The sequence below is a fragment of the Rosa rugosa genome, chromosome 3 (genome assembly GCF_958449725.1).
Source record: "Rosa rugosa chromosome 3, drRosRugo1.1, whole genome shotgun sequence".
Classification (NCBI taxonomy): Eukaryota; Viridiplantae; Streptophyta; class Magnoliopsida; order Rosales; family Rosaceae; genus Rosa; species Rosa rugosa.
In genome coordinates this window covers 18,853,876-18,875,088 of record NC_084822.1, presented here as the reverse complement: position 1 = coordinate 18,875,088, position 21,213 = coordinate 18,853,876, and the positions used below count along the sequence as shown (strand labels likewise).

General features: G+C 36.2%; 2 protein-coding genes across 3 annotated transcripts; one reads left to right on the top strand and one right to left on the bottom strand.

The window, feature by feature from the left end:
• Positions 1-2,438: 2,438 nt before the first annotated feature.
• LOC133735308 (probable DNA helicase MCM9) lies at positions 2,439-12,146 on the bottom strand. 2 transcript variants are annotated; one of them, XM_062162723.1, is made up of 20 exons: positions 11,953-12,146; positions 11,778-11,880; positions 11,577-11,676; positions 11,333-11,471; positions 10,910-10,976; positions 10,308-10,479; positions 9,160-9,259; positions 8,613-8,710; positions 8,392-8,457; positions 7,984-8,076; positions 7,560-7,676; positions 7,162-7,234; positions 5,314-5,380; positions 4,376-4,457; positions 4,075-4,196; positions 3,913-3,980; positions 3,256-3,365; positions 3,105-3,152; positions 2,874-3,026; positions 2,439-2,708 (listed from the first exon to the last, which is right to left on the bottom strand). In XM_062162723.1, exons 1-20 carry the CDS (start codon positions 12,081-12,083, stop codon positions 2,650-2,652), a joined length of 1,968 nt encoding a protein of 655 aa, XP_062018707.1. In that variant the 5' UTR covers positions 12,084-12,146; the 3' UTR covers positions 2,439-2,649. The 2 variants fall into 2 exon arrangements, with proteins under 2 accessions (XP_062018707.1, XP_062018708.1); XM_062162724.1 differs by lacking the exon at positions 2,439-2,708 and having other exon boundaries at positions 2,905-3,039.
• Positions 12,147-15,277: 3,131 nt separating this feature from the next.
• LOC133740603 (protein DETOXIFICATION 46, chloroplastic-like) lies at positions 15,278-20,847 on the top strand. Its single transcript, XM_062168550.1, has 14 exons — positions 15,278-15,937; positions 16,030-16,124; positions 16,782-16,890; positions 17,060-17,115; positions 17,233-17,288; positions 17,835-17,973; positions 18,118-18,255; positions 18,341-18,409; positions 18,499-18,609; positions 18,829-18,957; positions 19,240-19,317; positions 19,900-19,971; positions 20,064-20,126; positions 20,440-20,847. Exons 1-14 carry the CDS (start codon positions 15,511-15,513, stop codon positions 20,539-20,541), a joined length of 1,644 nt encoding a protein of 547 aa, XP_062024534.1. The 5' UTR covers positions 15,278-15,510; the 3' UTR covers positions 20,542-20,847.
• Positions 20,848-21,213: the final 366 nt, after the last annotated feature.

The window sequence follows — 21,213 nt, the reverse complement described above, 5'->3', positions numbered from 1 at the left end:
ACCAGTCACTCCGATCCCAAAAAGGCCAGGCCCAGAATCTATCTTCCATGCTCTAGGCTGAACCGGCACCGCCGCACTCCAAGTGGGATTCCAAATGAACCCAATCAAACCGGCACCGCCGCGCTCCGCCGTTGTCGTCTCCAGAAGACGACCCAAGCACAGGTGATTGCGGGCCGTCTTATTCCGAATCCTTGGTCGAATCCATAAATCCAGCCGCGTTCGATCTCGAGTATGATTTACAATTGCAAGATTAGCATCCCCGAACGCAGAAGGAAATCGGAGACAGAGAACCCAAAAGAAAGTCGTTAAGAGATCTCGACATTGAATTCCGGCGAAGCAGGCTCCGACCAGTGATGACGTCGACGCTTCAAAGCATCTTTGAATACCCAAGCCAGGGCGGCTAGGGTTTATCGGCGGCAGAGCTCTCACTGCCATTCTTCTTTTATTTGCTTTTACATGCATCCTCATTTAAAACAACAATAAAGTTAGAAACCATCTAATTTAAATTTTCCTTAAATAAATTGTAATTAAATGGGGTGAGAAACCATATAATTTAGAATTTCAAAATCAATGGCATTAAATATTTTTAGAACAAATCGCTTTACTCCCACTTTTAGTTCTTCTTTTTTTTTTTTTCTAAAAGTTATGATTAGTCAATTTATTATCTAATATAAAACATCATAGGTATAAAACTTTTTTTTTTTTTTACTTTGTCAAGGGGAACCCAAAGGCTTCCTAGGCCCAAGATAAACCCCTTCGGCGCCTGGGAAATGCTCCAACTGTGTGCCTGGCCACTTTGACAGCTTCGGGGTTCGAACCTAGGTTGGGGAGCACACCCAACTAGGCAAGAACCACTAAGCCACTTGCAGTGGTTATCAGAGGTATAAAACTTTGTAATTGTTAATTTGTTTGACCATCCAATGACAATTTCGTAGTTCCGTCATTGTAGAGAAACTACTGATAAAGTTTTGGTTGAATGTTCGACTCAAAATTTTATACTTGATCAATATGGTGTTTGGTGGATGAGAACTCAAATAATACAAAACTTATTTCTAACACAAGTAATTAATATGGTCAATTATAAAACACTAATATGTTAATATATACTAATCAAATTAAATAGTAGCCTTAATGTAGTTAAATAATAGTGTATTTCATGGTTTTTTAGGTTAAGGATATTTTAGGTAATTTGGGTTGTGTATTTAGTAAAATATTAGAATGAGAAATTAAATGGTAGGTATATTGAGTAAGGAGTGTGTATTAAGTAATTAAGGGTGTGTATTTAAAACTTCTCCAAACTTAGAGGTTATGTAATGCCTACAAGAGGCTTAATTGTCTCCATACCTTTTCTTAGAGCAAAAGGTTTTTTAGCTTTATTGCAATAAAAACAACGGTTGGAGTTGTTGGCTGGTATTTCAGATTGTCGTAATGCTTCTCTTGTTAATCACTAGTTATTTGTTGATGACAATATGTTGTATACTCATGTTCAAGATGTTATTAAGACATATGGTAGAGCTTCTGGGCAGGTTGTGAATTTTCATATAAGGGAAATTTTTACAAACAATATATGAAGTTTTCGCCACTGACAATTAAGCTTCTTAAGTTTCAGAAATAGCAAATTAGTACCTGGACTAACAAACCCGGCACACTTTTGGTACATGTCATCATTAGCACCGTTAACTTTATGCCATTATTCATTTTCAGGGGGTAGTTTGGTAGTTTCATAGTTCCTCTCTCTCTCTCTCTCACTAATGCTCGCCGGATTTCATTTTCCGGCGAAGTCTTTCTAGTTTGGACCAGTCTAAATGCAATCATCATCCTCGGATCAATGTTGGTGGATAACGGAAGCGCTTGGGGACCTGAGGCGGCCCAAGGGGGTGAAGACTAGGAGGAAGAAGAGGATCACTATGCTGAAGAAGGCCGCCGAGACCAAGTCCAAGAGGCGCCATTACCTAGGGATTCGCTTCGATGCTAGCAAGTTCAGGTGACCCATTTCAGATTTCAGTTCCGATCAAATTGTCATGAAGGGTTGCAAATTGGAGGGGATTTGGTTCCTGGGTCATGGAAAAGATTGGATTTTGAGGTGTAGATGGGGGAGATTGGGTGAGTTTATGGGTTGGAGGTGAAGAAGCTCTTAGCTATTGTCACTTCCATCACCATCTCTCTCATTTTTGGAAAATGAAAGAGAGAGAACTGATTGTGTATAGAGAGAAGAGAAGAGACAAGTTTACCTTTGAAAAGATGCTAGGTGGCATTGGCGTCGTTAATGATAGGATCCATAATTGGGTCGGGTTTGTTAGTTCATGTACTAATTTGCTATTTTTGAAACTCAAGGAAGCTTAATTATCAATGGCGAAAACTATTCATGTACTGTTTCTGAATTTTTCCCTTCATATAATCTCGGATGCTTTTTCTAAAAATGTAATGTTAGTTGTTACTTAAGTTACTTTAGGGTTTCTAGGCAGTGGTTCAATTTTGAAGTACCCTATAAAGTACAAAGGGTAAATCATTGTGTAATGTTTTTACATATTAATGTCTTGACACCTAGTTTTCTCAATAATACAACAAAAATGAAAATATTGATTCCATACGTAGTAAACAAAGCATACAATGGTCTTCTCTACGTTAGGCTTCCCAAACATCACATCTTCAGGGGAACTCATCGAATGATCTAAGCTTTTCGAGGATCAGTTCTTCTTGCTTGGCATCTATTTGATGTGTAGTCAAGAGATCAACGTATGAATAGGATACATTTTTTGCATGACACCCAAAATACGATTTGTGTGCTTTATAAGTTTTAGCATGCAAAATAGATATGCAAGGACAGAACGTAACAAAAGACAAATATATCCACCTTCGGCTGAAAAGGATACATTCCATATCAGGGTTCTCGGTGAAATTTGAATGCAGAGCATTTCCGACACTGTCCACAATGGCTGAAGTAGTCATGGATGATTCAATACATAAAATGGCTGTAATGGCATCTAACCTAGTCACCTCATTTCTGAACATCAGCCTTGCATGTGCTGCAATATTAGACTAAACATCTTAGAAGTATTAGACATTGACTCCAAGACATTCACTCCATAAATAGGATAGTGTACCTTGTGCTAGGCGTATCAAACTTTCAAGCATACGCACAGTTGTCCTCGCTGAATCACAAAAAAAAATTAAATTAAATTAAAAAAGAGGATCAATTACATGGATTAAACAATGGTAGAAAGATTTAACAAACGAAATATTTTTAGGTGGAACCTGCATTGTCTGTTGCAGATTTTCTTTGGAGTTGATAATAGCTGGAGATAACTATCTCAGCCTCCTTCGTAAGGACTGGTTTGAAGAACCCTTTAACAAAGTGAATATATCTGCAACATTTTCCACAATATGTTGGAACTTGGGCTCTCACAAACATATATATATATGTAGAATGTTGAGGGAACTCTGAGGTTCTCACATAAATGTCTATTGAAATAAATCTGTCTAACAGAGGGAACACCTCGTCTGTTATTGCCTATAGTTATGAAGTCAATTTAGCTCAGAAAATTTTACAATAGAATGTGGAGGTTTCATGATCACTAAACTAGGAAGCTTTTAAAGTTTCAATGGTCTCTAAGTCCTACAAAAACTCATTGATTGTTTTAATGTAAGGTTGTTAACTACATTCTGAGAAGTTGCAACAATGCAACTTGTTACATGTTGTGATTCTCAAATCTCAATAAGATAAACAAGAAGAGAGAATTTTCCTATAAACAACTCTAACAAAAAATAATAATAATAATAATAATATAAAAAAGTTATATATATATATATATATATATATATATATATATATATATATATATTTATTTATTTATTTATTTATTTATTTTTTATATAAACCTTAGCTATCTTCAAGTACAGAAAACATTTTACCTACGCAGCATAGGAAACGGCCAGGTGTCTGCTAAATTTTCGTCCTGCTTGCCTTTGTCTGGTTCTCCCTGAAAATGATTCAATTAAAAACGGAAAGTCATGATTAGATAAATCTGCATGAGACGACAGCGAGCCATTTACACAATCGTAAGAGCACGATACCTCAGAAAGGATGTGAGATGACACAACTCCATCCCATTCAGGATTCTTTGTATCCAAGAGTACAAGGACTATATCAAATCGGCTCAGTAAGGGACCCGAGAGTGCCGTATTAACGGACAGAGCTATAAAGCAGGTTAAAAAGATGAAATCAGGCTAAAAATGATTGTTGCCACATATACTCTTAAGTGATTCATACAATAAAAAGTTTAGTCTTCTCTACAGAGCCCAACAACTTCCACAATTAAGTAACCAAAATCTAGGTAGCAAACAACAGACACTATCTTCTGAATAAAAGTATTACATTGATCAGGATCATACTGGCCCTTTGGATTTGTTGCTCCAAAAACAATCGTTTTAGTACTCAGAGTTGTCACAAGACCAGCCTAGAAGAGAGATATGAGATAGACAAGATTAACAGTCAGCTGCGAGTATACAATAGAGCATTAGACAAAATTGAATCAACAATAGTATAGGATATGGAATTCTGCAAATGGTTTTGAACAAACAGAATAGATTTATAAACATGGATAGAAATTGAAATACAATACCATACAAAATTTAAATATCTGGAAAGTTAGAAGCACCAGGGGAATTCCAATTTCAGTAATGCATATAACATCTATCTTAGCAATTTGAAATTAACTGCATCCTAATTTCTTATCTCATTATTGTATTAATTCTCAGATGTATGTTGATAAAAGAAAAGAAAATAGGTGACACCTATACGACAAATGGGATTCATCTCCATTGATGTGCTTGTTGTAGGACATCTAAGGATACTGGGACCTGTCCTGGTTTTTAATATTTGAAAACGATGCAGAGAATTCAAGACAAACAGGTAAAAACAAGATGTAGATAGAGATAAACAAGCTCTATGTGATGTCCTGAGAATAAAATAGCGTAATTTAATCATTTGTTGCCTCAAATAGCAGCCTTTACCAATATAAGGCTAATCTTATGCTTAATCAATTGTTCATTAACAGGTGAATAGTAAAGACCATCAGAAGGTCAAGGCCTATGGAGGTCTGCTAAGATTTAGTTTATGAAACTTACTGATTGCCTAAGAGTAACCCTATGCTTAACCCAACTCTGCATGTCTGCATTTCTTATCTTTGGAAAAAATTTGCTGAGCACCATCTAAGTTTAGTTTCAAATTTTGAGCTATTTAACATAATAAATTTGTATGCAGGCATTTAGATCTCCTGGGAGGACCACATTCCATATAATAAAAGTTGTTACCTTGGCGACACTTATTGTCTGCTGCTCCATTGCTTCATGTATGGTTGCCCTATCGTGTTCTCTCATGCTGTCCAAGTTATATCAGCTTGATATAATACGCCAAGAAGCAAGGAAAAAATTCAATGGCAACAACCAATTAAAATATATTTTATGCAATTATCTGGACCAGTGTCTTGATTTTGGCAATGAGAAGAAAAATTACAATTTCCTCTCCCTCATATTTTTCTTTCAAAATTAAACCCAGTAGCTGAAAAGAGCTTCGTACAGATGCATAGGTCCATTTCCACTCATAAGCATCAAGGGAATGAAGGAGAAAGAAATAAGGTGTCAAACGGTTGAAATTTTCTTTCCCTCCATTGAAAAGTTATGACTAGCTTCCTGAACTTAGGTTGTTTTTGTTAGCTTGATATCCATTATGGTTTATTCCCTAAAAGCTTAAGCTTTTGGAGTGTTCTCTAACAAGATATTAAAGCATTGCATGCAAGAGGTTCTTACTTTGAAACCTCCAATGCCGATTCCCCACTTCTTTGTTAATATGCATGCTGTAGGGGTGGGGCTGCATCAACCTGTCTCTGCCTATCTGCATTTCTTTGTTTACCTCAGGAAAGAGGGGGGCTCTGTGTGAGGAAGGGTTTTAGCTTGATAAAAGTTCTCGGGCCTTTCGCTAACAGAATAAGCTTTTGGGGCTAGTGGTGTTGTCTGACAGTTACTCTCATCAATACTGAATCTAAAAGGAAACTTCTCATCGATAACCTTATATCCTGCACACTAATGAGATTCACTCACATCATAGTATAGTTACTTCCTGACGTTTTTTCTAATAGACAACTAGGGATAACAAGCTGTTCTGCCATCATAAAAGAGCTTCATCAACAACTAAAAACTAGACCTTTCTGTTTCAACAATACCAAAGGAACAAAAGACAGGAAACTTTTCATTCCTTGTTTCTGGCTTGACAGCTCATGAGAGTATAGCCTCTATGAAAATTTATTGGATGGGACTAAACAACCACACAATGGATGAAACATTTCCTTGAACACACACATAATACAAACAAAACCAATTAAAAAAAAAACAAATGGAGATACCTAGAAATATAGCTAGCTTCAAACCCCAGTAGAAACTACAGAATTAGAAAGTAAAAACCACTACAGCCACTTAAAAGAAAATGACAATGAAAAGGCCAATGAAAGAAAAACTTTCTCATATAAATTCTGATAAAGACCACTCATTCTTCTGTTAGGATTATATTTTCTTTTAGAATACGCGACTTGAATCAGCATAATTTTAGTTGCTTGTCTAATCGAATCATGATCTGAAACTAATTGAAATCAGCCAAATAAATCCTCATTCATCATGACCTCCCTCTATCATTCAGTTCTCGTAGAAACCTAAGCCACCTGAAGTATTGTAAAAAATGTCTACTGTATGATAATAATTCCAACAATAAGATCAGCTCTCTCTCTCTCTCTCGGGTTTGTTATTCTAAAATGGGGGGACCTATCAGAAATAACCTCTCTCTCTCTGTGAGACCAATGCTTAAAAGATGTGCATTTGAATATTTTTGGGAGAGGTACAGTCAAACTGTTTTAAATGAATCATGCTGCATGCCTCTGCGACATATTCACGTAGCCGTGAGATGATGTGGATAGAGATGATAATAGTGAGTTAGTGACTATGAAGTTCTAATGACAAGAATAATCATGGTATAGATAAGGTCATAGTACATACATCTGTATATCATACACAAAATTGAATGCATGAGGAAAAAAGATAGAAAGGAACGTTGTATAAAGCAAAAGGAAAAAGCTAGAACCAAATATTCTATAACGCAATTGAACGGCATACCTATCAAACTCATCTATACAACAAATCCCTCCATCTGCCAAAACAAGGGCTCCAGCTTCCAACATCCACTCACCTAAATTTGGCACAAACACAGTTTACTTTTAAAGAAGGGCTCCAGCAATACTTGACTATATGATATGCAGATCTTTATGTTATATCCAGCATTGATGCTTCACATCCTATAGATTTCTAAACAAGTCACAAAAGGATGAAAGACGCTTATATACATACCTAATGCAAAAGAAATAAAAATAACAATAATAATATAATTATAATTATAATAATTATTATTATTAAATAAATGAATCACATAGACAAAGTAATATGGAAGAACAATCCTAATGGAACCATTTCCATAGCAGCAACTTAATGGTTCAGCTGGAAGAATAAATACCTACCACCATCCTTGACTGCAGTAACAGTTAATCCAGCGCTTGTGCTTCCTAATCCAGTTGTAATAACAGATCGGTTGCTCAACTTTGCAGCAAACTTTAAGAACTGAGATTTTCCAGTGCCTGAGAGTTTCAATAGTAATGATTACATATATATATAGGCGTATAGCCCAAAATTGTAATTGAAGATCTCAAAGTTGGTGATGATCCTGGAACATCTCTGTAATTAGACGGTTTCAGGGTGCTTGAGGTCCAGTTGTGTGTACATTATGAGTTATGACTGATATCTATTAAAGCTAGCGTGTATGAGATTCAGTTATTTCATCAACCAAAGAGTAAGTTCTTTGTAATGTGAAGAAAATAGGATTGAGAAGTCAATATTGAACTTACACTGACGAGTGAAAGAAATAAATCAACAATAGAAAAGAACCTGGATCACCAACCAAAAGCAAATGAGACTCTCCTCGAACCTTTGTCCCAGAAGCATCAACATGTTGCACGCCTCCAATAAGTGTTAATGCAACTAATTTGAACAAAGAAAATGTATATGTAACACAATTAAAAAAAGAGGGAGCAGAAATTGAAATATATTAGGAAAAGGGAATACACAAACAGTCAGAGATACATCGGGTTATTTTTTTTGCTGTATAGTCAAAAGATTCAAAACCCATAGTAACTTTTAATTTTTTTAGACATAATAGTCAACAACATGAGACGCAATATGTATTTCACTTTAGACATATCACTACCTGTATTCTTTTTTTCCATTTCTTTAATAAAAAATTTCTTTGAATCCAAATAAAATAAATAAATAACAAAATGGAGTTGTGGGGAATACCTGCAAGCTTTACAGTAAACAGTCCAAAGATTTGTGGGCATATTCCTTGTAGGATGGCATTTCTCCCTGTTCAATTCTCAAGAGAATACAAAATGGAGTTATATTGGAAAGAATACTCAGGCTCAGAGCATCATATTCCATAATTCCACAAAAGAAAAGATGATAGCTAAATTCTATACATCCTTCAATGCTACAGCCAACACAAGGACCATTATTTTCACCTTTCAAAGGTGTATCTTTGAAGTCTGACCAGAACTGCTTGAATTTTGTGATAACATCATCGGGTATATCAATTTCCGACTTCAGCTCATTAGTTCTCCTAAATATGAAATATGAAAGGAATCAACTCTTTAAACAATCAAACGAGAAATTGTATAAAATAAGGCACAAAAAATTGCGTTTCCAAACAAGAATATGTAAATCTAAGGCAGAAAAGGAAAAAAAAAAATTATGTGTTTCTGCTTCCACTTGTTTATAATTTCAAACATTGAATTACTTTCACTAGCAATACAACAGCATTTGAATTATAAGATCTGCTTAATATGATTCTCATATTAAGTAGCACAAAGCATGGTTCAATATGCTACTTGTATCAGTTTCTTTTTCTATTTTTCTGCTACTTACTGATATCTTTTCAACTATACAAATACACAACTCAATATTAAGCGTTATACGCCTTGAAGATAAAGAAAGATATACATACATTCCATTCAGTACTATTAAATCTGTAAATGATATAAGTTCAATAAAGACATGCATTAAACTTACCTAACGCAGTTAGCAACCAATACAGGATCAAGGTCGCATCGCACATCTTTCAAGTCTGGAGACCACTTTGCAGTTAATATCCCAGTAACGATTATGTCATCTGCATCAACATTTAGTTACAGTAATTTTGACCACCACAATGAAAAATTGGTGATATTAAGAGTTACTTATATCAGGAAAAAAAATTTGACTTATGCATCCATAACAGTACTAAGAATGATAGTTGAGAAAATACAATAAAATAATAACATACAGCAGAAAAGTGCACAGCCACAATTAACAAAATATCATGTTGCAAGGACCGGTAGAAGGACTCTAAACCGCCATAAAAGCAGAATTACTGACAGCAACTGGCATTAAGGTTGAAAGCACTTGGAGCAACTAACTACAATCTCAACGAGAGCTCTCGAAATTATTGACATTTTTGTTCGACTGGATCAGTTTGGTAGTTCTCACTGATAAATACCAATCAGAGTTTCCTAGTTTTACCCAACCGATATCTATCACATGTACAGCAACTTTAATTGTGAACTGGAAGTTTAAGAACTTTTGTGCCCGTGTCCAACTCTCCACTGTGATTAATGCTAATTATTAACAAAAAAAAAAAAACACACACACACACTTTGCCTTTAAAGGGTGAGATTTTATGGTTTGCTACATGCAACTACATTAACATCCCAAAAAACAGAGTAAAGTAGAACTACCCTACAAATTTCCTAAGACTCGAAAGAAAATATATTGTTTAAAATAGCACTTCTTTTTTCTTGTCCTCTAGCACAATTTTGAGAATTTCCTCCAACTCATAGTTAATGATGCTGTGCTTGTATTAACTTCATATATAAGTAAAATTGAACCTTATTGTATTACTTTAATGGATCAATCAATCTATGGTAATCTCATGGTTTACCCTGAAAAAAAAAAAAAAAGTTTAAGCAGATGTTTCTACTATCCAAAAGTGTAATAATTACTTCTTCTTCTTTTTTGGTTACAGTAATAATTACTTCTTTGCAATTGGTAAAGCTGGCACAATTTTTGGGCTGAAATTAAGTTTCCCTCTCAAAGTAACCATCAACAAGACTCTGAAATTTAGCACCATCTGGTGATGAATTTAAGGAAAACAAAACTCTACAATTCCAGAATGTGGGTACCTCCAGCTTTAACAATATCAACAAGATCATCTTTTAGAATGACAGGAATTGAGCGCGGAATGGCTCCAACACCCAAGACATGGGTACTCTCCTGGATTTTGATTTCCTGGTAATCATGGCATGATATAGAACCTTCCAAATGCGCAAACTTTGTGCCTTCACAGGCTTTAGTCTGTCATATACATCAGATCAGACACCAAACTCTGAAAACACACTTTTATCAAAAGATACATGATTATTAAAGAAAACCATAGTGAGACTAAGATACAAATATTCTCCACTCTAAACTAATAAATATCCAAGCACAATGCGACAAAGAAGATGTCACACTTTGAAACTGAGGTGCAATGTCCCCTCTTGCTTTCGAACATTTATGCCACAGCGGCAAAGCCTTACCCATATCCAATCAACGGTGTAGACAACCATTTTACTATTTTGAAGAAACAGATATAGTGAGTACTGACTTCTTCATGTTTTACATGTACACAGGTGACCTAACGTGATAGTTGATTAGCTAACTACTTTTTCATTTTTGTCATGGGACTTTTGAAAATCATAAATAGCAATAATTTTAGATTATCAGGGGTGGAATGGGAAATAACCTGAGAGGGGCAATATGATGGTAGTCTTATGGAGTTTCTCGATTCCAGCTCAGGATAAACAAGGAATCTGCAGAGGAGCATAGTTAACCATCAACAAAAAGAGGAAGTTATTCCAATATAAACTGACATAATGCACATGTCGTTTCATACATATATACACATCATTCCACTAAATCAGATGATAACTTCTCCTCAAAGTAAAAAAGATTCAATGTACCACAGAATGTAACAATCGTTGATAATAGCATTGAGTTGCTGCTCTCCATGCCCAAAATTATTTATGTAAACAGCATTTAGTATTATGGATGCCCCAATTTATGAACATCTTATCTTGCAAGCACAATTATCTAAATATATGAAAATCAAGAAAATTTCTTTCATCCCACAAAGCACAAACACGGTATTCGAGTAAAAGTTACCCACTCGTGCTTGCATTTCTGGCACATATACTTCCTCTCCCCTTCATACATCTTAATTGTCCCGGACCGAATCACCGTCCCTTTGAGGGTTAGCAGAATCCCACGATGCTTCACCCTCACACGTCCAATGCTCGGAAAAGTCTCTACAATACACACATCACACAACAACCTATAAACAAAATCCAACAACACCCAGTTGCGAAAAACAAAACAATTTGTTGAGCACTGAAACAGAAACAGAAGCCAACCAGGGCATTCAAGTGGTGATCCGCTGACATCAATGCGAACATGAATGAATTCCTTCTTCACCCCTTTACCCAAACCTTGCAAATCCTCCAATACAACTTTCTGTACAAATTAACCAGATGTGTTCGATCAAGACTATAAAAGCAGAAGTACTAGAGCGAGCAAAAGAAATTGAAATTGAAATTGAAATTTGCATTACGGACATGAGCCCAAAGGGCGGCCTCATCGAGAAAGCGCAAGTACTCGGTGGGTTGGGAGAAGACGAGCTGTGCCAGCGGAGGATCGTCATCCATGAGCTCTGCAAAACTAAGATTCAAGAAGAATGAGTGAGAATTGGAGTGTGAGAAAGAATGAAAGAGAAAATGGGGTTGAAATTACTTGACGTAGAGGGGGTAGTGAAGCTTGGGGTCTGGGGAGAGAGCGATGGAGCGAAGTTGGTGAGACTGGTGGCGTATCAGAAACGCCGCCAAGTCTTGGACGTGAGAGGGTTTCTTTGCCGCCGAAGCCATAGATGATGAAGAAGAAAGGGCACCTTCGCTGGGCGGGAACAGCCTTAAATATCCAGCATTGCATTTGTTTTTTTTTTTGTTTTTTTTTTTTAGCAGTTCTCTACGATTTAATATGTAGCGAAATATTTGTTTTTTTTTTTTATTTATTTTTCATAATCTTGAATCATACGATAATTTCTTTAATTAACAGTGAGTTTTCAATCATGATATGACTAATGATACTGTCCAGTTCTCAATGACATTTGTTGTGAAAGCGTCAATGCAGATGAGAATAGTTGTGACAACGTTGTAATGTGTAATTTTGTCAATCAATGAATGAGTTGACATTATTCAAAAAAATAAAAAAAATAAATGTGAATGACAACATTAATACTCAACTACTCCTAAAGATAAAATCTCATTTTCTCAATAATCTCTTTTTCTTCGGTTCTAATTATTTCAAGATGTTTTGTCCTAGCAACTTTAAGAGAAAAATTTACCACTTGTTTCTCACCGTCTTTCAAAACCGTCACACAAGGTTTAAGAACAGCTTATTCTTATTAGGGTTATTATCACAAATGGTACATGAACTTATCTTCTATTTTATCGATGGTACCTGAACTTCAATTTTGATCACAACCGGTACCCGAACTTTTCGATTTCATTTTAAATGGTACCTAAGGCCACCACTCTCACTATAGCCATTTTATTCTAAACCAACAACCATCCATCCATCCATCTTATAATACTATCATGCGCCCACCCGAGTCCCCGTAAAATTCTCAACCCTATCGTCTAGAACTACAAATCTGGTCACAGTACGTAAATCACCATTAGCTGATCGAAAGCTAGCTAACTAGTTGTGGAAGTCAATAAGCTAGGTAAGTGTAAATCATCATTAATCGTCAGCAACATCAAGCACCATGCCAAATTAGAGGAGAGGAAGAGGAAGTCGTCCGGCCCACTCATTATTTCATGTCGGTGAGGCTAAAGGTTAGTGCCGATGCGGAGACGCAGCCGGACAAAAACAAACAAAAATACCAAAAAGATTTGGTTCGAGTCAGCATATACAGTTAAATCTCTATAAATTAATAGTCTTCAAATTAAGAAAATCTTATTAATTTATTAAAGTATTCTTTATTTTTTTTTAAATATTTGTTGTACTTTGTTTAATGTGTTATGTTGACTGGGTTTGGGTGTGGAAATCCTAGCTTCATGCTTGGGTTTGGGCTGGGTTTAGGGCAGTGGGTTAGTGGGCCAGGTGGGTCTGCTGGGCTGGCCTTTTCCTTTTCTTCTTCTTTTGGATTGGGTTGTTTTGGGCTGTTGTGAGATAGCTGATTTTTTTCCTGTTTTCAATAAGTACTCTCACTTTGTTCTGCCCTTGGTCAAAGCTGTATGTTGGTTGATGAGTAGCGATGTACACCAGAAAGGTCTTAGGCGTCAACGCTTGTCAACTTGGTTGCTCTGATTTAGGGTTAGATAGGTGTAGGGTTTTTACATTCTGCTTTTTTTAGTTTTGGTTAGTTTTTTGTTTTTTATGATATTCTGCTTTTTGCAGTCTGAATTGTACTCTGAGATGTATTCTGAAGGATTTTTGAATCCTTCTAGCTTGACGCAGTGACGTCGTTAATATATTGGAACCTGATTCCATTCCCCTCAAAAAAAAAAATGTGTTATGTTGACTGACGATCAAATCATTGAGAGCATCATGGGAAACGTTGTTCACATCATATTGGAAGATGATAGTTCTACTATGGAGCTCGTTTCGCGAAAGGAAGCTCTCAAAACAGTGATGACATTGAATAATTTTTTGTTGTAGCATGAGAAAACCACATCAGAACTTCTTACCATGTTAAGAAAAGTCAAAGATAATATCCAAAGTGACAACAATTTCAAGAAGAAGAAAAAAACAACTATTGCATTTATGAAGACCTCATAGTCGAATCATATGTATCAAAGAATTATTAATTTATATATTACATGGGGAATTTAGTAAATTATTAATTTAGCACATTATTCCTAAGTTGAGATGGACCAAAAATATTATTTAATCGAGATTATTAATTTATCGAAGTTCTATTGTATTATAGGGTTTAGCATATTGGAATCAGACTCTTCTGAAGTTATTTGTGCTCTTAAGAATGATCATACTTCTTCTATGGATTGGACGATAGCACCGATGGTCTGGAGAATTCGTTCTTTAACTTCATCTCTTTCCAACGTTAGCTGGATTTGGTCCAGCCGTCAAGCCAATAAGGCGGCAGATTTCATTGCGGCATTGGCTTCTAGGAGGATGTGTCCTACTGATTGGGTTACCAATCCCCCTTCCTCCTTTACTAATTTGTTGTTGTTTGATGCTTCCCACATTTCTCCCCAGGATGTTGTTCCTTTTGGGTTTGATGTTGGTTAAACTTCTCTATACTTTTCTCCTTGTTATATTGTACGTTTGTTTTCTGTCAAAAAAAAAAAAAAACCATTCAAAAACTTAAGATTTGCCCATCCTAAACTATATTAGCCAAATAATAAACTTAAATATATTAAGAGAAAAACCGTAAAATAATATAATAAAAATAATAAAATAATATGAGAGCCTTCCACCAACTCGCCCATATCTTTAATATTTTTTTTTTCCCAATTTTTATCTCTAATTTTATTTATTGTTTATTTTCAAAATTAGTATAATAAAACTGAGGAGGAAGTAGAAAAATTATTTTATGGTCCCAGGTTATGGTACACGTAGCGATTCAGGTTATATATTATTGGTCCATATGATATGTATTTGTTGCTGATTGGTTCCCGTAATTTCATTTTTTTTTTTTTAAACTTTTGCAATGATCCCACTAAATTCAAATGATATTACTAACTTGAACCATCACAAGACTGAGCCATGTGAATAATTACTTGGAGGAAGTAATTGCGAAAAATAGATAACACGAACCATCCGCACGCACAAGCCACAAGGCGAGTCTGAGTTGTATGTGCCCTGTGGTCAAAAAAATCATATTTATTTACCAAAAAAGAAAAAATATTTCATAGTTTATAAAAGTTTTAGCCTACTTGTTGGAACGAAATGACAGAGACAGAAATAATTGGAGCAGAGAAAGACGGTTACGCTAACTCGTTAGCTCACTTAGCTACATACATATATATATATATATATATATAATAATAATAAACCTCGCAGATTTGCAGGTGGGATCACCCGAGATTCTGGTGGCGGCAACTTGCTTAATCCCCACCAAATTCCTCAAAACGACACCGCCCCACAACTCAAAACGACACAACCATATTAGAGCGCTGCATTATTGTTTGAAAAGTTGTTATGGAATTGCCGCTGGTCCTCAACACTCTCCACCTCTCCTCTTCTTCTTCTTCTTCAATCCTCTTCCATCGTTGATCCATTCGTACCCGTAATTCCATTCCAGAGCGCACACCAAAAAAAAAAAAAATGAATCTGAAAACCATGGCGCTCCATTCCCACACTACTCACCTCCAAACCCATAAGCGCTTGTCTCACCCTTCAATCTTGTACAACCCATTTCACACCTCTCACCGCAGCTCTGTTCGTTACGCCGTTAAGCCGCGAAGTTTTGGTGCTTTGGTGGCGAAAAGCGAGCGTGGCAATGGACGGCTGATCACGGCGTGCATTGCTGGCGGTAATGCTGACGCATTTGAAGAGGAAGAGGAGCAAGTGGTGGTGGAGGTCGTGGGTTCGAAGAAGGAGGAGTTGGTGGAGCAAAGCCTGTGGAAGCAGGTGAAGGACATTGTCATGTTTTCGGGTCCGGCCACCGGGTTGTGGATTTGTGGGCCGTTGATGAGTCTCATCTCCACCGCTGTTATTGGCCAGGCTAGCTCTACTGAGCTTGCTGCTTTGGGTAAGTACTTACTGTTATATTTACAGGAATTGAGTTTGAATTGCTGAATTGAGTAATGATTTTGGTATGATTTTTGGGTTTTGGATGGGCAGGTCCGGGAACAGTCTTCTGTGATAACATGAATCTTTTGTTCATGTTCCTTTCGATTGCGACTTCTAATATGGTTGCCACTGCGCTTGCCAAAAGGGTTAGTTTCCTGAGCTCATCATTGATGCATTACATATACGCCCATTTATGTTCTTGCTGGATGTGCTGATGCTGTTATATTGTTTGAGCTTCGACACACTTTATTGGCTTTATGTAACATCAAATTCATACATGTGAAACATGTTTACTTCTAATTCAACCCGATAAAAGAAACAAAGGGGTGTCGAAAATAAGAGAACAGGCTCTAAAATCAACTTTAGGGGTCAATTACAGATTGTATGGCTTTTGGAATGCTGCTAGTTTAGGAGAAACTGGAGGTTAACCTTTTGGCATAGTTGAAAGTTCAATGAAGTTCAAATAACATAACCCCCTATTGAAATATCGCAAAAGCAGTATATGCAGATGGAAGTTGCTTCTCAATAGCAACTTGTGGAAAGTTATCAGACAAGATGATAGGTGCTTCGAGAGACTGAAGTACTCCTTCCCTAAAAAGATTTTACTACACTAGCCTTTAACCTATCCTAGCTAGCTAAGATCAAAATATACTGCATGCTTGCAATTACATAGCGAGGTACTGATTATTTTTACACTTTGTTTACATGTTCAGAGAAAATGTTTGCGCCCTACTCTGCACTTTTGTAACACTACTGGATTGTTCAGTCATTCTTATTCTATTGACAACATACTTTTCATGCAGGATAAAAAGGAACTGCAGCATCAGATATCTATCTTGCTCTTCATTGGATTGACTTGTGGAGTTCTGATGCTCTTGTTTACACAATTCCTTGGTTCATGGGCGCTAACAGGTAGTGAAGACTGGCTTTTCCTATGGTCAGATACTCAGATGCATAGACATACTAAATCAATTTGGAATGTCAAATCACATTTAGTTTTACCACTTTGGAGTAGCATTGAATGCAGCAAACATTACATAGGCCATTAAATGTGATGAATTTTCTGGTCTTGATTTTACAGCTTTTGCTGGGCCCAAGAATGTGCATATTATACCTGCAGCAAGCAAATATGTTCAGGTTCTTTTTTCCTTGTGGTTGAATCATTTACCCCTTATTTTTTAGTACTTCTTAGCTTTGGTATTTTGTATAACAAATTTTTATCTTGTCAACTGAACATTTCTTTGCTGTAAGTAGATTCGGGGGTTAGCGTGGCCTGCGATTCTTTTTGGATTGGTTGCTCAAAGCGCAAGGTGTGGTGACCTTTCTTCTCTTCTGCATCATGGATCAACTTATCAGTTGGCATAATCTTTATGTAGCTATTCCAAATTTACTCCATTGTTCAGTTTATGTACTTGCAAGAACTCCCATATCAATCTTGTTAAGCAGCATCTAGTCGTGCCAAAAGTTAAGGAGGCATGGAGGGAGATCCCTTTATTGTATTGGATAATGTTTGCATTATGTTACAGTATTACTAGCCTTGCAAAGCTATATAGTTCATCAGATTTATTTCCGGAAGTATATTTCATCGTACTCCACATTTCTGGTATTGTAGGTTGCAAGTCACAAGTTTTGTTAGAAATTTAGGCTTACTCTTGTATTTGATTGAATCTTATATAGTTGTTCGACTAATTGATGTCCCCCGTACACCTCCAACTTTGAAAATGCATGAAGCCTACTTTCTATACACATTTTACATTGTCTTTTCTCCATTTGAAAAAATATTTGAAGCTCTTATTGCTTCGTGAATAAACCTTTATTATCTGTAAAGTGAAAGGTGCTTTGTCTTCTGATTTCAGTCTTGGCATGAAAGATTCATTGGGACCTTTAAAAGCTCTGGTGGTTGCCAGTGTTGTGAATGGCCTTGGTCATGTAGTCCTATGCAACTTGTTACACTATGGTATTACTGGTGCAGCATGGGCAACAATGGCATCGCAGGTATCTATGATTAGAATTTCAACAGTTACCATATCTAATCTCATTTATTCGTCCTCTTGTATTGCCAAAATTTTCGTATTAGACCCGATATTTTACACATACACACTATCCTGCCACTGAGTCATTGATCGTCATTTGTTTCAGATTGTTGCTGCTTGTATGATGATTGAAGCTCTGAACAAGAAAGGATTTAGTGCATTTTCCATCTCTGTTCCATCACCTCGTGAATGTCTGCAAATATTTGGGATTGCAGGTCCAGTGTTTGTAACAATGTTCTCAAAGGTTTGCAGCATCTATTTTATAATTTATAGCTGAATCTGCTAGCATGTGAACACATATAAGAATCTGACACCTTTTGATGTTTTAGGTGGCCTTCTACTCACTGATGACATACTTTGCTACTGCTATGGGTACAAATATAGTTGCTGCTCATCAGGTTAGCTTTATTTGCCCTCGTAGGTAGCTATAGTGTTCATTTGCAAGGAACAAACGACAATTATCTTGACAATCTGCAATTAAATATAGGTCATGATCCAAATGTACGGGATGTGTGTGGTATGGGGTGAGCCTCTTTCTCAAACTGCACAATCGTTTATGCCCGAGTTATTATACGGAGTTAACCGAAGTTTGGAGAAGGTTCGTTATGTTCAAGTTCCATTGATGCTTCAACCATTATTCTTGTGTATTTGTTTGATCTTTTTCTACCAAGATTTTCATGTGTCGATAATATGCGGATAATGCAGATTCTTTTCTTCAAATGAACTTAATGTAAAAGCTTTCTAGTTGAAAATGTACTTCCCATGGTGTTTTTTCTGCAAAAAGTGTTCTAATTTTTTTTTAATGAATACTGAACAGGCCCGAATGCTGCTAAAGTCACTCGTAATTATTGGAGCTATTCTTGGATTGGCAATAGGGGTTATTGGGATGTCTGTTCCTTGGTTGTTCCCCAATATCTTTACATTTGACCTGAAAGTCATACAAGAGGTTGGTTTTTATTTCGGGAGTATAAACTTCATTTCTTTTCCTATGATTAATTTTAACCTGACAGGACTATAGACTTGTGTAGTATAGAAGTTTCCATGAGTAAGTACGTGATAATTTGTCTGGTTAACATGATAACTAATTAGGTTGGACAGAAATGAATATTGCATTATGCAGTAACTCTTATGTATGTCAGAATGTTTCTCATATATTTGTAGTTAACAACAGTGAACTTGGGATATCTGAATGTTTCTCATATATTTGTTTTTTACCTGTGCCAAGCAGATGCACAAAGTATTGTTTCTGTTCTTCCTGTCGTTATCTATTACGCCCTGTACTCACAGCCTTGAGGGCACATTGCTGGTACGCTTAATAACTCTAATCAGACCTGTGTGTTCTTTTATTCTTCTCTTTCTTCTTTAGAATCACATACATGTGCTATGGAGCAAGATAAGTAATACTTGATATGAGTCGTATTCTTTTAATTCATCTCTAGTTTTAACAAGTTCAAAGACATCTGATATTTTCTGTATTAATATAGAGCTCATTGCCAAAATACGTAATTTCAAGCCTCCATTTATTATCCTCCGACAGAAACTCTTAATGCTAACCTCTATACTCTAATTATTTACATGTTTTGGGCCTTTTGGCCAAGTGTACACAGAAAATTTAAGTAGACAATGTTCTAAGTTTACAAACATAATTCTCATACAACTAAAATAACTATCCCCTCACTCTGCCCAAGACTTCCTGAGACTCAGTTATAGGTAACTCTTTGTAAACTTCTCTCAATCGACATGATTGTATTCAGGTGCAAATGAAATGACATTATGTTGCTCAATAAGTAATTATTAAATGCAAGAAGTAGCAAGTAGCGAAGGATTGTTGCTCACTCTATTTATAACCCTGTGTTTTAGAATCAAACTGTTTTGTTTTCTGTTTCAGGCTGGACGTGATCTTACCTTCATCAGCTTGTCAATGAGCAGTTGTTTTTCCTTGGGTGCTCTTCTACTGTTGGTATAGATCTATTTCTTTTTTGTTCTGTCAAATTTTCTGGTGCCATTTTCTTTAGTCATTTTAATAATTCCTCTTATTCTTGTGGTCACCAGCTTGTGAACAGCAGAGGATTTGGTTTGCCAGGCTGCTGGTTTGCGCTTGTTGGCTTTCAATGGGTAAGACAAAAATCCTCATCAGTTTTTATGTTGCTGATACTAGACTCCCATTATTTCGTTGGGCTAAGCGCCTAATATTAAAGCAATAAACACCAATTACATCTCTCTACCTAATACTCCAGTCTTTAAGACAATAGGCATACAATATGTTAAGGGCCACCAAATGCAGTTTACCCTTATCAGTGACCAAGCATAAGAGCTCTTGTTCATACCTATCGAGTCTCTCTGCCCAATAGAATGAGTACTCAATACATGCAAGTGATGCAACATTTGATTTTATTCGTGCATTTTACTGAATACATGTTCCATACAGGCTCGATTTTTCCTTGCTCTCCGACGGCTTCTTTCTCCCAATGGTATGCTCCATTCAGAAGATCTGGGCTCGTATAAAGTGGGGAAGTTGAAAGCTACTTAATATTTAGTTCATTTCTACACACATGTTAATGAAAGAAGTAAGGGACTACTGAGGAAGCCACTTCCATGGATTTTGTCGATGGTTCTCGAATCATGGAATTTAGCAAATGCGTCTAGTCTGGCTGCCAGAGATCAGTGTTGTCATCATTCTTTAATGTGTTCACAATATCAGATAGATCAATGATTAGTATATGTAAGGAAGTAATTGAAGATAAGTAGTTATCTGCAATTAAGAGAATTTTTTTCCTGGAATTTGCTATTTTTGTGATAATTAGTGATATTAATATTGGAGAGGGATTTGAACTTAGACGTTGGTGTAAAGGTAACGATTGTTGCTATTTTTCGTTTTTATCAAAGGGAGGATTCAAAGTTTAAATCACTTCGTAATAACTCCTATATAATTTAGACTAGTAGCTATTCGTTCGATCTGGAAAAGAATATGGTCATGGTCCATCACAAGAGGACTTATTCTTAATGAGACACGTGACCCTTCACAAGATCATGTGGCACTACCATGTGGTGGTTCAAGCTAATAATATCACTTGAATCTGTTAGGGATCATGCATGCGTGAAATAAAAAAGTTAAATTAAGAGATCAATCAGAAATAACTACAAGTCATATGGACCAATAACATTAACCCAGACCACCACGTATACCGTCCGGGACAATGTT